Source organism: Ylistrum balloti, unplaced genomic scaffold (assembly GCF_031769215.1).
Source record: "Ylistrum balloti isolate Yb309-2 unplaced genomic scaffold, AGI_CSIRO_Ybal_v1 Utg369764, whole genome shotgun sequence".
Lineage (NCBI taxonomy): Eukaryota > Metazoa > Mollusca > Bivalvia > Pectinida > Pectinidae > Ylistrum > Ylistrum balloti.
Window position 1 is genome coordinate 701,244 of NW_026781961.1, and position 17,926 is coordinate 719,169.

Consider the following 17,926-nt stretch of genomic DNA (forward strand, 5'->3'; position numbering starts at 1 on the left):
TAACCCTGAAAATCAAACGTCAAAAATAAGAGCAAAGGGAACTTATACTGAATCTAAATGTTGTTGATACTTGCACAAATATTCTTTTTTTTTTTGGATACATTCTCTGCAATGGACACCAGACTACAGCTCTCAGCAGCATAATTTTTGCTCTGTTGTTAACTTTATACAACATTCCCCAACTGCAATCTATGAATTGGTTGCTAAAATCTGGTGTTTTTACAAAGTGAGAAATTCTGACGTTTGACTGCAACCAAGACAACAAAGTACTGAAAATAGATGCAGTACTTCCAGTCTAAATGGCCCATGTTACAATAGTAGTTAATATGGTGGCAACTTGTGCTAAGATTTATAAGTAGTCAGAATTGTCAGTTAACATCTTTTAGCAAAAAACAATTTACCTTGTCACAAAGCAATGCAACTTAAAAAGTGATATATTGCAAAAGTTACTGTTTAATGGCCAGTTTGTGTATTGTACACAAATTTATGGTATTTCCCGACCTGCTCATAAAATGAAAGAACTGACCGAGACTAAATGAGCTATTAAAAACCTATTATCAAGTTGATGTTATTATTCAATGAACAAGTGAGATAAGGTTGGTATTCGGTCATATAGTCAATTGGTTTCAGAATCGTACAAGATTTGACAGCAAATGGGAACGTTTATCCAATATCAACTTACCAAAACCTGACAAAATGTCAAACATATAATGTCAAGTAAATAAAACATTTAAGAGAATCAAACTTTACAAATGTGTTTCATGGCCATGTTCACAATACTTCACAAGAACTTCAGAAGTGCGTATCGCACATGTAATGTAGATGTAGTAGATTTGCTACCCTTCCACGATACACCTTCAAACATCCGCAATAGCATGTAATCGATTGCATACGGATGCTTGCAAAATGCAGAACATTATCGTTTGCTGTTAGTATGCAAGGGATAAACGAAGGAAACTCATGACATAGTCGCAATCCGAAATCTATTTACATTACTCAATGTAAACCGAAGTTGCACTTTATATAACTAAATTACTAACCAATATCAATGTTTATAACGAAAATAACAAAATATTTATTTAATTTAATGTTATATTATTGTGTTTATTTCCTAAAATTGGTTATAGTTGCAATATATGAGCTAGGATTGAACGGATTATATATCACATGTCCCTATACAGACCCACCATTTTGGCTATTCACTGTAAAAAGACCGATTTTGCCGGAAGTACCAATGTACGTGTAACTAATCGCCCAGGAGGACATGTAATATCAAGTAGACCAAACATACTAAAATTATAAAAGAACCTGAGTAAATTAAAAAGAAAAAAAAAAAAAGAAGAAAAATCTTTATTTCTAAATTGCCTGAATAATCAAAACATAACAGAAGTACATTTGGAACGAACGCATAATATTCAAACGATGAAAAGAAGATAGAGACTTGTTAGCAGAAACCCAGAGTTATCGTTCGTTATTTTGATTCGCATGTAGGCTATAATGCTACTGTATAAATGTTACCTATTAGAATACTTAAAGGTGTGTAAGGGTCAGAAACATGAGTGATGCATTTTGTTACATAACGTAAATAGGAGGTCAATAAGTTTGTCATTAGGAAGGACATTGTTCAGTGGAAATGTAATCCTGAAATAAAAAAAAAAACATTACAGGGTGTTTGTCAACATGAATTTATTGACTTTTATATTATATTTGTTTTTATATTATATTTATTTTTATTCGGTACCATTGAAATTTAGTATAGATGTTTTCTTTTTAACCTTCAATTTTGAGATGATTCTGCATGCAATGTATATAGATAAACGCAATCGTTCCCCACAGTAGAAACAAGTCGTTGTCAGTATATAATATACCTGCTAATGCAACATCCGGTGTCATGGCTCAACTATGGAAGGTAGGGTCGGAAAGTCAACAGAGACAGGATTTCATGTTTTACCTCTTCTTCGGATAAATTCAAACTTTTTAGAGACACTGCTATAGACAATAAATTTATATTACTATAATGGATACTCCTGGCGATATGGAAGGCGTAAACTGGGGAAGCTTTGAAGGTTTCGACATGCTGGAAGCTGAAGATGACAATCTTGCTCCCGACACCAGCTCGGTAACTCGAGTTTATTTGAACGGTGATTCAAACGAAACCCAAAGGGCAGAACTCAGACCAGGGGACTTGGAATCCACGGAACTCTCATCCGATAACAAAATGCCTCAGAAGCAGTCTGACTCCAACGAAGGGTACACGCAAATACTACGTTTTACTAAGCCCCCCCCCCAATCCCCCTACATCAGCCGGTTGACAGTCACTAGAAATCTATCGGTTGAAATATAATTTTCGTTTTGTTCTTACTGTTACCCCGATGACGGCTACCCACAATATACCGCTCAGCTAAGGATATCTTTCCTTAAGCGCAATTTGTTAAGCGTAGGACTGATGTTAAAAATAAGAGGTCCGGCATTTGAGTCCTGAAGAAAACATAACAAGATACACAAATTTACATGTAAAGTCGTGTTTTGAAATGAATATTGACTTCTCTTACATTGGAGCCCATTTAGGTATTCAAGAGTAATACATAATGTTGCTTTCACATGAATCTCTATCTGTAACCAATGGAAAATTTAGTTATTTCCTGAACACGGGTAAACATTGACCACGATATACCATGTAGCTAGAGAAACCTCTTTAGCTCATAAGACTAGTAAGCCACAGGTCCTGGGTTCAAATCTTAGCTGAGATATCACAATTGATAACAGCCTGTTGCGTTTCCATCTTTCTTTATTATCAAATTAACAATAAAACAGCTAAGTAACATATTGACTGTTTATATATAGTAGTTTGGGTTAGATACTTCTTAAAATACAATTGTAAATGATTACTAAAAAGTAATGTATCCAACAATAACAAAGGTATTATAACAGTAGGATAAAAGACTAGTGAAACATGAAAGGTAGCTGATATTTAACAACTATTAATACTGTTATCATGTAGTTTGGAAAATGCTGACAAAATTCTAAGTGCAAGAAGATTTATCAGTACCAAATTTTATATTACTGCTTTGGAGTTCTGGCTACAGAAGTTGACCAAAGAGATTGGTGGTGTTGTAGATACATCCAACACACAATATCCGAGGATCAGATATTGATGCAAATCAATCCAGGGGAAAATTGCATGCCTTCCAACCCAAGCCATGCTACAATTACTATGGAAAGTCGAGACCCCAACACCAAGCTTCTTGAGGTAACAAGGTAGATATCAATAAGTTTTATTATTTTATCCTATTTCAATATATTTCATTTGATTTTAGACAATGTCACAATATTCATTATACACTAAACAGTTTTCAATGAAGCCACAACAAAAGCCTTTTTGGGAAAAAAAAAAGATTGGGCCCAAGTCATTTTGAAGAACTCAGTTCAAACTAAATTGGTCACTGACCTTTTCTCAATACATACTGATTCTTGTCAAGGGTCACCAATACAAGCATTTCATTGATAAGATCAAAATGTCTCTGCAGATACATTTTTCAAGATAGAAAATACTTTGTTTTAAAACCAGGACAAAAAATGACAAGTTATGTGCAAATTAACAAACATTTCCTGAAGCATGGCAAGAATTGGTACATAGAATAGGTGGGTGGCTTTTACAAAGTAAGTAAAGGTGAGAAGCTAGTACAGAAAAAAAACTCATTTAATCTGATAAGGACCCCAATCAGAAAATAGCCAGTGCAAGCCTGTACTTTATATATATGTTATTATACTTAATTGATGTCCACCAAGTTTGGGTTCCTACAGCCCACAAATAACCTGTCTGGAATGTAATTATTTACAGTTAATGATACATTTAAACATTGCAGGTACCAATGCAACTACACGGGTTGTCCACGGACATACAGCACGGCAGGGAACCTGAGAACCCATCAGAAAACTCATAAGGGTAAAGGGAGATACATCTCTAATGATATGTCTGTAGCTGAGATAGAACTTCACATTGTTAGGTTACCTTAGACACAGTCTCATGGTGACCTATTGTGATCACCCCTGGTGTTGTGTATCTGTAAACAATTTTACATTTTCAGCTTCTCCTCCAAAAACACCTGAACCAATTTCAATGAAATTTTGGAAAAAAAACTTCCCTGGCCTAAGATGAACCAAAATAGTTAATTATACAGTGCCAACCCCGCAGCAGCCAGAGGGGCGGGGCCAAAAGGGGTCAAATTCACTCAGATTTCAAAAATCTGCTTCTCAACATCAAGATATGGTAGAATCAAATGTTCTTCATGGATGGAAGCATCTTAAGGTGCTTTACAAAAATTGTGAATTTCATGGCCCCAGGGTCTCATGTTTCCCAGTGGGCAGGGGTTAAATTTTACTTTGGTTTATATAAACAAAATAGATTTTTGAGCATAATTTGTTAATTTCTATTGGAAATATCTTAAACTTAGTTAGAATTGAGTGAAGGATGATGACTTGATGATATGTCAATATTGATCCTGGCTGACCCCCAGGGGCTGATGGGTGGGGTCATAAGGGGTCAAATTGACTTAAATTTCAGAAACCTTCTTCTGAACACTAAGGTATGGTAGAATCAAATGCTCTTCATGTATGGAAGCATCTTGAGGTGCTTTAATTACTGAAATGGGTCTAACATTTCTTCCTGGGGAGGAGGTTAACTTTACTGTAGTTTTAATACAAAAAATGGCATTTTTAGGTCATCTGACCTGAAGCGTCAGGATGACCTTTAGCCATTGTGTTTTGTCCATCACTGTGCGCAAATTTTCATTGAAATGACTTCTTCTCAATAAACAGAAGGCTCAGGGTACTGATTTTGGGCCTGTAACATGATGGGAAGAAGGGCTACACAGTTTGTAAATATGAATGATCTTTCAAGGTCACAGGGGTCAAATATGTTCAAATGTTTAAATAACATCTTCTCAATAAGCAAAAGGCCCAGAGTGCTGATATTGGGCCTGTAGCATGTTTGGATGAAGGGTTGCCAAGTTTGTTGATATGAATGGTCTTAATATTCAGTTGACCCTTAATGCCAGTAGGCCTCTTGTTGAGCATAATGTTATTCATTTCCTAATGGCAATAATTTTGTAAGAATTATTAGTATAGGATGACAGTTTTGATGGTATGCAGATATTGACACTGACTTACTATCATCAATGTCACAATTTCTTTTTTGTGACAGTAGAAAAGGACTTACCTTTTGACCTTTATAATCAATATTGCTTATCTCAGGTGACCATCAAGACCGCTAGGCCTCTTGTTGTTCCTGGTAATATGATGGATTGTTATAATCATAACAATTTTAAAAGGAAAATATTACAAACTCATTCTCAATGGGAAACAGTTTGTTCAAAACAAAACAAAAAAACAAAAAAATATTTACTGCAGAATTGTTTCAGGCAGTGTGAAGCTCTGAATAGAAGCTGTAGTACTTAATAACACAGCTGTGAAAGATAAAGATGATTTAAATACACAGAAACTTTACATCAATGTGATCTGTATCTTACTTGTAAAAGATGGCATTTGTTTTTCTATTGACTATTTGAAGCTAAAGTTTGTATATGAATCAGTAGTGTTTATAAAAGTTGGGGACAGTGCATTACTGGCATGTGTTTTATTGAGGTGTAATTGAACCTAAGATTTGCTTGTCCACAGGTGAATATACATTTGTCTGTAACGAAGCTGGATGTGGGAAGTCTTTCCTCACCTCATACAGTCTCAAGATCCATGTACGAGTCCACACAAAAGAAAAACCTTACGAATGTGAACAGAGGGAGTGTCACAAGTCCTTTAACACGCTATACAGGTAGGATAGGTTATGGCACATTTCAAGTATTACTTTGGTATTGTGATGTATTAGAATTAAGTTAGATACATTGGTCTGCCGATGGAGAGATCTGCTGATGACAATAATTAAGTAGGTGGTAGAGCATCAGGAAAAAGTGCTCCATTTCATTGATGTATACATACATCTGGCTGAAAATTATCAGTTGAAAATTAAGAAAAAAACTGCTTGTATTTAACACTGTATAATGATTACCCTGCTGCAGTGGGTGTTTTTGATTATTCACATGTAAACAATGTTATTATTTGTAGACTGAGGGCTCATCAGAGGATCCATTCTGGAAATACCTTTAACTGTGAGGAAGATGGATGTACCAAGTACTTCACTACACTAAGTGATCTGAGAAAACACATACGTACTCACACCGGTGAAAAACCATTTGTGTAAGTTATAACTACACTAAATGACCTGAGAAAACACATACGTACTCACACCGGTGAAAAACCATTTGTGTAAGTTATAACTACACTAAATGACCTGAGAAAACACATACATACTCACACTGGTGAAAAACCCATGTCCCTCCTCTCCCATCCAGGTACATAGTGTTACCCATGTCCCTCCTCTCCCATCCAGGCAGACAGTGTTACTCATGTCCCTCCTCTCCCATCTGGGTACACAGTGTTACCCATGTCCCTCCTCTCCCATCCAGGTACATAGTGTTACCCATGTCCCTCCTCTCCCATCCAGGCAGACAGTGTTACTCATGTCCCTCCTCTCCCATCTGGGTACACAGTGTTACCCATGTCCCTCCTCTCCCATCCAGGTAGACAGTGTTACCCATGTCCCTCCTCTCCCATCAAGGTAGACAGTGTTACTCATGTCCCTCCTCTCCCATCCATGTACACAGTGTTACCCATGTCCTTCCTCTCCCATCAAGGTAGACAGTGTTACTCATGTCCCTCCTCTCCCATCTGGTTACACAGTGTTACCCATGTTCCTCCTCTCCCATCTGGTTACACAGTGTTACCCATGTTCCTCCTCTCCCATCTGGTTACACAGTGTTACCCATGTCCCTCCTCTCCCATCTGGTTACACAGTGTTACCCATGTCCTTCCTCTCCCATCCAGGTACACAGTGTTACCCATGTCCCTCCTCTCCCATCCATGTACACACTGTTACCCATGTTCCTCCTCTCCCATCTGGGTACACAGTGTTACCCATGTCCCTCCTCTCCCATCCAGGTAGACAGTGTTACTCATGTCCCTCCTCTCCCATCTGGGTACACAGTGTTACCCATGTCCCTCCTCTCCCATCCAGGTAGACAGTGTTACTCATGTCCCTCCTCTCCCATCTGGTTACACAGTGTTACCCATGTCCCTCCTCTCCCATCCAGGTACACAGTGTTACTCATGTCCTTCCTCTCCCATCCAGGTACACAGTGTTACCCATGTTCCTCCTCTCCCATCCAGGTACACAGTGTTACTCATGTCCTTCCTCTCCCATCCAGGTACACAGTGTTACCCATGTCCTTCCTCTCCCATCCAGGTACACAGTGTTACCCATGTCCTTCCTCTCCCATCAAGGAACACATTGTTACCCATGTCCCTCCCCTCCCATCCAGATAGACAGTGTTACCCATGTCCTTCCTCTCCCATTCAGGTACACAGTGTTACCCATGTCCCTCTTCTCCCATCTGGGTAGACAGTGTTACCCATGTCCCTCCTCTCCCATCCTGGTACACAGTGAACGATGTTCTTCCTCTCCCATCTGGGTAGACAGTGTTACCCATGTCCCTCCTCTCCCATCCTGGTACACAGTGTTACCCATGTCCCTCCTCTCCCATCCTGGTACACAGTGAACGATGTTCTTCCACTCCTAATTCTATGTCATTGTTCAATTATTATTATGTAAGAATTTAGAAAAAGGAATTAGCGATGCTCTGTACCTTATGACAAAGTGCCTATTGATGTAACAGAAATTGTATTATTTATGTGACAGATGTAAAGAAGATGGGTGTTCTAAAGCATTTGCTGCTAGTCATCACCTTAAAACGCATCACAGAACTCACACAGGTAAATATATGTTAGCTCATCACCGAACTCACACAGGTAAATATATGTTAACTCATCATCAAACTTACGCAGGTAAATATATGTTAACTCATAACTCACACAGGTAAATATATGTTAACTTATCACCGAACTCACACAGGTAAATATATATTAACTCATAACTCACACAGGTAAATATATATTGACATATAACTCACACAGGTAAATATATTTTAACTCATCATCAAGCTTACACAGGTAAACATATGTTAACTCATCACCGAACTCACACAGGTAAATATATGTTAACTCATCATCAAACTTACACAGGTAAATATTTGTTAACTCATAACTCACACAGGTAAATATATGTTAACTCATAACTCACACAGGTAAATATATGTTAACTCATCACCGAACTCACACATGTAAATATATATTAACTCATAGCTCACACAGGTAAATATATGTTGACATATAACTCACACAGGTAAATATATTTTAACTCATCATCAAGCTTACACCGGTAAATAAATGTTAACTCATCATCAAGCTTACACAGGTAAATATATGTTAGCTCATCATCAAACTTACACAGGTAAATATATGTTAACTCATAACTCACACAGGTAAATATATTTTAACTCATCACCTAACTCACACAGTTAAATATATGTTAGCTCATCATCAAAATTACACAGGTAAATATATGTTAACTCATCATCAAGCTTACACAGGTAAATATATATTAACTCATAACTCACACAGGTAAATATATATTGACATATAACTCACACAGGTAAATATATTTTAACTCATCATCAAGCTTACACAGGTAAACATATGTTAACTCATCACCGAACTCACACAGGTAAATATATGTTAACTCATCATCAAACTTACACAGGTAAATATTTGTTAACTCATAACTCACACAGGTAAATATATGTTAACTCATAACTCACACAGGTAAATATATGTTAACTCATCACCGAACTCACACATGTAAATATATATTAACTCATAGCTCACACAGGTAAATATATGTTGACATATAACTCACACAGGTAAATATATTTTAACTCATCATCAAGCTTACACCGGTAAATAAATGTTAACTCATCATCAAGCTTACACAGGTAAATATATGTTAGCTCATCATCAAACTTACACAGGTAAATATATGTTAACTCATAACTCACACAGGTAAATATATTTTAACTCATCACCTAACTCACACAGTTAAATATATGTTAGCTCATCATCAAAATTACACAGGTAAATATATGTTAACTCATCATCAAGCTTACACAGGTAAATATATATTAACTCATAACTCACACAGGTAAATATATGTTGACATATAACTCACACAGGTATATATATTTTAACTCATCATCAAGCTTACACAGGTAAATATATGTTAACTCATCACCGAACTCACACAGGTAAATATATGTTAACTCATCATCAAACTTACACAGGTAAATATTTGTTAACTCATAACTCACACAGGTAAATATATGTTAACTCATAACTCACACAGGTAAATATATGTTAACTCATCACCGAACTCACACAGGTAAATATATATTAACTCATAACTCACACAGGTAAATATATGTTGAGATATAACTCACACAGGTAAATATATTTTAACTCATCATCAAGCTTACACAGGTAAATAAATGTTAACTCATCATCAAGCTTACACAGGTAAATATATGTTAGCTCATCATCAAACTTACACAGGTAAATATATGTTAACTCATAACTCACACAGGTAAATATATTTTAACTCATCACCTAACTCACACAGTTAAATATATGTTAGCTCATCATCAAACTTACACAGGTAAATATATGTTAACTCATCATCAAGCTTACACAGGTAAATATATGTTAACTCGTCATCAAACTTACACAGGTAAACATGTTAACTCATCACCGAACTCACACAGGTAAATATATGTTAACTCATCACCTAACTCACACAGGTAAATATATTTTAACTCATCACCTAACTCACACAGATAAATATATGTTAACTCATCATCAAGCTTACACGGGTAAATATATCTTAACTAATTATCAAGCTTACACAGGACACTGTATATTTACTTATTGGGAAACAGACACACATTAATGTTTTAATTCTTACTACTTGCATAAGTCAATATGTTAACTCAATATCAAATTCATTCACACAGGTAAATGTGTCAACTTTATTTCAAATTCACACAGGTAAATGTGTTACTCAATATTGAATTCACACAGTAAAGTGTGTTAACAGATTTAACAGTCACACTATCATTTACACTTATTATTGTCTAGATAAGTCAATATCATACATGTTGAAAACACTAAACTGAAGAAAAGCTATTAAGAATAAAGCAGTGGTGTTCATTGACAGTACTACTCAGTGACTTTAACAAAACTGTTGTGATTTCAGGAGAAAAACCATTCTCATGTCAGCAGGATGGATGTGCCAAGACCTTCACAACCAACCACAGTTTGAAGTCACATATGAATCGACATGCCAAAACAGATAATGTGGAGGTATGTAATATCAATCAAGACATTTCCCAAAAGCTGTTTCTTTACATCTGATTATTTTTATATTGATAGACAACTGTTTAAGACCATTCTGTTGGAATTTAAAACTTTTCGTTTAGAAGTACATTGCTAACAAAACACTCAAGTCTGTTTAATTAATTCAGTCCTAGTCAACTTATATATAACTGAGTGGTGGTGGTATTAAACTCAGTCATTATTCCACATGGTAAAGATTTGAGTCATTATTTCTGATGGTGTAAAACTGAGTCATTATTCCTCAGGGTAAATATTTGAGTCATTATTTCTGATGGTGTAAAACTGAGTCATTATTCCTCAGGATAAAGATTTGAGTCATTATTTATGATTGTGTAAAACTGAGTCATCATTTCTGATGGTGTAAAACTGTGTCATTATTCCACAAGGTAAAGATTTGAGTCATTATTTTTGATGGTGTAAAACTGAGTCATTATTCCACAGGGTAAAGATTTGAGTCATTATTTCTGATTGTGTAAAACTGAGTCGTCATTTCTGATGGTGTAAAACTGAGTCATTATTACACAGGGTGAAGAATTGAGTCATTATTTCTAATAGTGTAAAAATGAGTCATCATTTCTCAGGGTAAAGAATTGAGTCATCATTTCTGATGGTGTAAAACTGAGTCATTATTTCACAGGGTGAAGAATTGAGTCAATATTCCTCATTGTAAAGAATTGAGTCATTATTTCTGATGATGTATTATTGAGTCATCATTCCACATGGTAAAGAATTGAGTCTATTTTTCTGTTGGTGTATATCTGAGTCATTATTTATGATGGTGTAAAACTGAGTCATTATTCAAATATACTTTGAATGTTCTATATATAAGAATGTTTATATCCTGTCTGGACAAAGTACACAATCTATCATGTATCCTGTTATCTTTCAGTCCAATGTCATTCAGTTGGATGCAGAACCTTCAGGCCAAGCCACATCATATGAGGATGATAATTTCCAGGTAAAAACCTGCTTACTTATTAATCATATGTGTGGTTATTGTATGTACTGATAGCCAATCAGATGTCTTCATGGTAGGTATTCACCACTTACTCATTAATGTGTGGTTATTGTATGTACTGATAGCCAATCAGATGTCTTCATGGTAGGTATTCACCACTTACTCATTAATGTGTGGTTATTGTATGTACTGATAGCCAATCAGATGTCTTCATGGTAGGTATTCACCACTTACTCATTAATCATTTGTTTGGTTATTATTTCATAAATAGAATTATTAGTCCATGTCTGTAACCTATATTTTTTAAAAACAGAATCCAGGCAGTAATATCAGCTCAAGTATAGAAGATTTCCTTAATTCCATTGCGAATGACTACAACCATGATGTTGCTCGAGCCACTGGGACGCCAGACACGGCTGGTAAGACATTATTTTGTCTGAATCTTGGTGAATTGGTTAGATTGTACTATTTTATCTTGTTTTTTTATGAGATGTTGATGTTGTTTTTGTTTCACATTTAACATGTACGTTACAGTTAGTTTTGGGGGAAATAAATTAATCTTTCTCAAACTCACCTTTATTTGAAAAAGTCACCCTTGCCTTGACAAAATGGTTGTTCCAAAATACATTACTGTCCTGGAAAATGGGGTCATTGTTTATTAGATTGAATAATGTTTATACTCACATAGTATATTTCTTTAATTTTCTTCTACATGCAAAATAATGCAAGTTAACACGACTAACTGTCTGTCTTATCACCTCTGTATGATTTTTAGACAAAGAATCTTGTCCTCCAGTTGAGATATCTGTCTCATAAATGACTGTTTAGCAATCTCCAAGTATAAAGTAGATATATTGGAATTTGTTAGGCGTATTACAGGAAACATCCGTCCCACCCCAGGACTTCAGCCCCTATTATTTAATTGAAAATTTGATAAGATGAAGAGACAGGCCGGAAGTCAAGCCTTTGATAGAAGAGTTTTATTTTGGAGTTCTGTGGTTAAGTAGATGTTTTACTACAACAGCCCTTAATGTAAATAATTTTACTGATTGATTTTGGCTGTTTATCAACAGAGCTGAGCATGCATGTGGATGGAAACAGTGTTCTTGGGTCAGTAGGACAACAGACAGTGATAGTGGCAGCGGACACAGGGAATCTGTCCCAACAGGTATTTAGTGTTGCAGAGGATGCTGGGGATTTGTCCCAACAGATATACAGTGTTCAGCCTGTCATCAGTCTGCCCCAGCCGATTGTCTCCCCTTTGCAAGGTCCAGATGAGGCCCAAGTACCTGTCATAGCGATCCCTGACACAAACACAGTTACTACTGCAGTACAGTCTGTTGGCACCATTCCAGTCACATGTGCTAGTAACATGGTGCAGCCCGACAAGGACTCGCCGGTAGTACAGTTGTTTATTCCTGCCACAGCGAGTAGCACTACGCCCACCACTACAGAGTCAGTGACAAGTCAGAACTCCCAACAATCTGTAACTGTACAGCATTACCTCATCACAAAGGTGATCGCCAACACGCCTGAAGGGCCACGCATTCAGTCTGAAAGTGCACTTCAGCTTGTTGCTCCTTCAGTGGCAAACCTTGGCCAGTCTGTTGTTGGAGGTCCAGTGATTGGAGTTCCATCACAAAACGTGCCTTCAGTCCGAGTGATCACCAGTAATGGAGAGGAGTCTAATCAACAAGCTAGAGTGGTACTTCCGCAAACCTCTGAAAACATGACAGCACCATCTACACTCCCTCCTATAACAATCGTGTGCGACTGCAAGAAGGAACGTGCAGAAGAGGAGGATTCCTGTGATAACCGTACAACCTTCGCCCCAGATCAGGGATCAGGAGGTTCCTATACAGCAATACCAATATCTATGACCCCAGTTAACCCTATCACTGTGGCTTTATCTCCTGGCTCTATTGATAACACAAAGAGCACAGAATCTGCACAAGTCATAATGGCATCAGATTTAATTGACACCAATCAACTTACAGTAACTATACCAGTTGCAGTGTCCTCTTCAAGTTAGGTTGACTCCGGTCACTAGCCTCTCTTAAATAGTTAACATGACATGTATGACAGCCAAGGCTAATCTGACTAGTATAACTCAGCTGCTGGATGAACGGTGGCCACACATATTCGGCCGATTGGTCTGACATAACGCTGCTCAGTTTCTGCTGCTTTGAACTGAACAGTCTATATACTCATCAGCAGACCGAGTGAACAAACAAACAAACAGTCAGAAATGGAACGAAAGCTCAGACAAATATACTTATATCATTGTTTTGCTATCCACACACTTATCTGGATTCTTTATTTTACCTACAATTTACTGTTAACTGGACATCGATGCCTAATTCCTATTAGTGTAAACTTGTTATACTCTCCATTTGAAAAGCATAGGCAGATTATATCGGTGGTATGCAGTGCAGATATCTGAAGTGTGAATTTTAATTTACAAAGAGTCATTGGAAATAAAGTGTACTTGTCTTGATTTTTTAATTAGATCATTGAAACAAAGGAAAATTTTCTCATGACTCAGTTGCTGAAAAATGTTTCTGCCTACAAAATGGCTTCTTTTTCCACACTCAAACTGTTCTTATAAATCATCAAACTACATATAAAATTAATGTTACATTAATAAGAGATAAATTTACAGCAGTATCGTAACAAAAGCATAACCTATATAAGCAAACAGAAATCAAGGAAATAAAAAAATAAACAGATATATTAAGATGATACAACAAAGGTGCTTGAGTTGAAACACCAAAGTTTCACAGGTAAAACTAACAGCCCTATATCGAAATTTCAGTTGTTGGAGTTCAGAGACATCATTCCTACTGTTTGACACCCATGACTAATATGATTCCATGGCTAGTTAGACAACTAAACCTCCTTGGCTGACCTGACAAGTACAACTCCTGGCTAGTTAGACAACTAAACCTCCTTGGCTGACCTGACAAGTACAACTCCTGGCTAGTTAGACAACTAAACCTCCTTGGCTGACCTGACAAGTACAACTCCTGGCTAGTTAGACAACTAAACCTCCTTGGCTGACCTGACAAGTACAACTCCTGGCTAGTTAGACAACTAAACCTCCTTGGCTGACCTGACAAGTACAACTCCTGGCTAGTTTGACAAGTAAAACTCCTTGGCGGACCTGACAAGTACAACTCCTGGCTAGTTGGACAAGTAAAATTCCTTGGCTGACCCGACTAGTACAACACACATGGCAAGTTTGACACGTACATCACACATGGCAAGTTTTACGTGTACAACACATATGGCAAGATTTACACGTACAACACACATGGCAAGTTTGACGTTTACAACACACATGGCAAGTTTTACGTGTACAACACACATGGCAAGTTTGACGTGTACAACACACATGGCTAGTTTGACGTGTACAACACACATGGCTTGTTTGACTGATATAACACACATGGATATGTCTTGACTGGTACAGTTCCTAAGAATTATTTGACTACCACAACTCCTGGCTAGTCTGACTAGAACAACACCCGTGGCTTGTTTGACTAGAATGACACCTATGGCTTGTTTGACTAGAACAATGCCCATGGCTTGTTTGACTAGAATGACACCTATGGCTTGTTTGACTAGAACAACACCCGTGGCTTGTTTGACTAGAACAATGCCCATGGCTTGTTTGACTAGAATGACACCTATGGCTTGTTTGACTAGAACAATGCCCATGGCTTGTTTGACTAGAATGACACCTATGGCTTGTTTGACTAGAACAATGCCCATGGCTTGTTTGACTAGAATGACACCTATGGCTTGTTTGACTAGAACAATGCCCATGGCTTGTTTGACTAGAACAATGCCCATGGCTTGTTTGACTAGAATGACACCTATGGCTTGTTTGACTAGAACAATGCCCATGGCTAGTCTGACTGGAACGACACCTATGGCTTGTTTGACTCGAACAACGCCCATGGCTAGTCTGACTTACTGTAACTGAGGCTAGTCTGACCTTGAGTCCAACACATAGCTTGTATTTTGATTTTGGATTTGTGTTTTTGTATGGTAGTGATAGTTTTATGAGCCCTTCTCACCCCTTCCAAGACAACCTGCTGTCTTCGACGATTCCAAAGAAATTCAACACAAAGTCATGAGCTTTATGATTGTTATTAACTTATTGTGTTTTTCTTGTTTTGAAATGATCTTTATAACTTTGAAATCATAGAATCATCGAATCACATTCAATCATGGCACTGACTTTATTTCACCAACTTCATAACTTAACAGTGATGAATACATCCGTTAACATAAACACACTTCATTACTTTCATTTACAATGTACCTGGTTATCATGTATGATTTATTTGGTCACATGATATTGTGTACCTGGTCGCCATGTATGGTGTATTTGGTCACATGATATTGTGTACCTGGTTACCATGTATGGTTTATTTGGTCATATGATATTGTGTACCTGGTTACCATGTATGGTGTGTTTGGTCACATGATATTGTGTACCTGGTTACCATGTATGGTTTATTTGGTCACATGATATTGTGTACCTGGTTACCATGTATGGTGTATTTGGTCATATGATATTGTGTACCTGGTTACCATGTATGGTTTATTTGGTCACATGATATTGTGTACCTGGTTACCATGTATGGTGTGTTTGGTCACATGATATTGTGTACCTGGTTACCATGTATGGTTTATTTGGTCCCATGATATTGTGTACCTGGTTACCATGTATGGTGTGTTTGGTCACATGATATTGTGTACCTGGTTACCATGTATGGTTTATTTGGTCGCATGATATTGTGTACCTGGTCACCATGTATGTTGTGTTTGGTCACATGATATTGTGTACCTGGTTACCATGTATGGTTTATTTGGTCATATGATATTGTGTACCTGGTTACCATGTATGGTGTGTTTGGTCACATGATGTGTACCTGGTTACCATGTATGGTTTATTTGGTCACATGATATTGTGTACCTGGTTACCATGTATGGTGTATTTGGTCATATGATATTGTGTACCTGGTTACCATGTATGGTTTATTTGGTCACATGATATTGTGTACCTGGTTACCATGTATGGTGTGTTTGGTCACATGATATTGTGTACCTGGTTACCATGTATGGTGTGTTTGGTCACATGATATTGTGTACCTGGTTACCATGTATGGTTTATTTGGTCCCATGATATTGTGTACCTGGTTACCATGTATGGTGTGTTTGGTCACATGATATTGTGTACCTGGTTACCATGTATGGTTTATTTGGTCACATGATATTGTGTACCTGGTCACCATGTATGTTGTGTTTGGTCACATGATATTGTGTACCTGGTTACCATGTATGGTGTATTTGGTCACATAATATTGTGTACCTGGTTACCGTGTATGGTGTATATGTTCACAAGATATTGTGTAACTAGTCACCAAGAATTGTGTTTTGGTCACTAGAGATTGTTTATTTGGTCATCAAATATTGTGGACCTGGTCACATTGTGTAGTGTATTTGGTCACCATGTGTTTTGCACTTTGTCACCAGATATTGTTTACCTTGTCACCAGATATTGTGTACCTTGTCACCTTGTATTGTGGGTTTGGTCACAATGCATTGTATACCTGGTCAATATTGATACTGTTCATCTGGTTTCAGTTCCATATTTTTCAAATTCTTTTCACTAGATCTTTTTTAACAACTTTAATGGTACACTATGGTCAGTTGGTTCCACCTTATGTGTTGATACATGCTGATAAACAGCAAATAATTATTGATTCAGGAAACGTCTATATAGTATAACAAGCATTGCTTGTGACTGATGAGATATTGTACACTTGGGCATTAGATATTGTAAACCTTGTCATAAGGTTTTTGTATTAGTCATCAGATATTGTGCACCAGGTCATCATATATTTGTTTTACCTGGCCATCAGATATTGTGCACCAGGTCATCATATATTTGTTTTACCTGGCCATCAGATATTGTGCACCAGGTCATCATATATTTGTTTTACCTGGCCATCAGATATTGTGCACCAGGTCATCATATATTTGTTTTACCTGGCCATCAGATATTGTGCACCAGGTCATCATATATTTGTTTTACCTGGCCATCAGATATTGTGCACCAGGTCATCATATATTTGTTTTACCTGGCCATCAGATATTGTGCACCAGGTCATCATATATTTGTTTTACCTGGCCATCAGATATTGTGCACCAGGTCATCATATATTTGTTTTACCTGGCCATCAGATATTGCGCACCAGTCATTAGATATTGTGTATCTGGTCATCATATATTTGTTTTACCTGGCCATCAGATATTGTGCACCAGGTCATCATATATTTGACATTGTCATCATATATCTGGTCAACATATGTTTTGTACCTAGTTATCAGATATTGTGCACCAGGCCACAGGTAATGTGTATTTGGTCATCAGTAATTGTGTATCTAGTCATCATATGTTTTATACCTGGTCATCAGATATTGTGTAATTGGTCATCAGATA

At 37.0% G+C, this 17,926-nt stretch overlaps 1 protein-coding gene across 1 annotated transcript; it reads left to right on the forward strand.

Annotated features, from left to right (window-relative positions):
- Positions 1 to 2,017: 2,017 nt before the first annotated feature.
- LOC132543782 (metal regulatory transcription factor 1-like) lies at positions 2,018 to 13,442 on the forward strand. The gene is made up of 11 exons (XM_060207305.1): positions 2,018 to 2,250; positions 3,118 to 3,258; positions 3,867 to 3,946; positions 5,677 to 5,827; positions 6,118 to 6,249; positions 7,808 to 7,881; positions 10,313 to 10,419; positions 11,342 to 11,410; positions 11,724 to 11,829; positions 12,484 to 12,578; positions 12,621 to 13,442. Exons 1-11 carry the CDS (start codon positions 2,018 to 2,020, stop codon positions 13,440 to 13,442), a joined length of 2,010 nt encoding a protein of 669 aa, XP_060063288.1.
- The last annotated feature ends 4,484 nt before the right edge of the window (positions 13,443 to 17,926 follow it).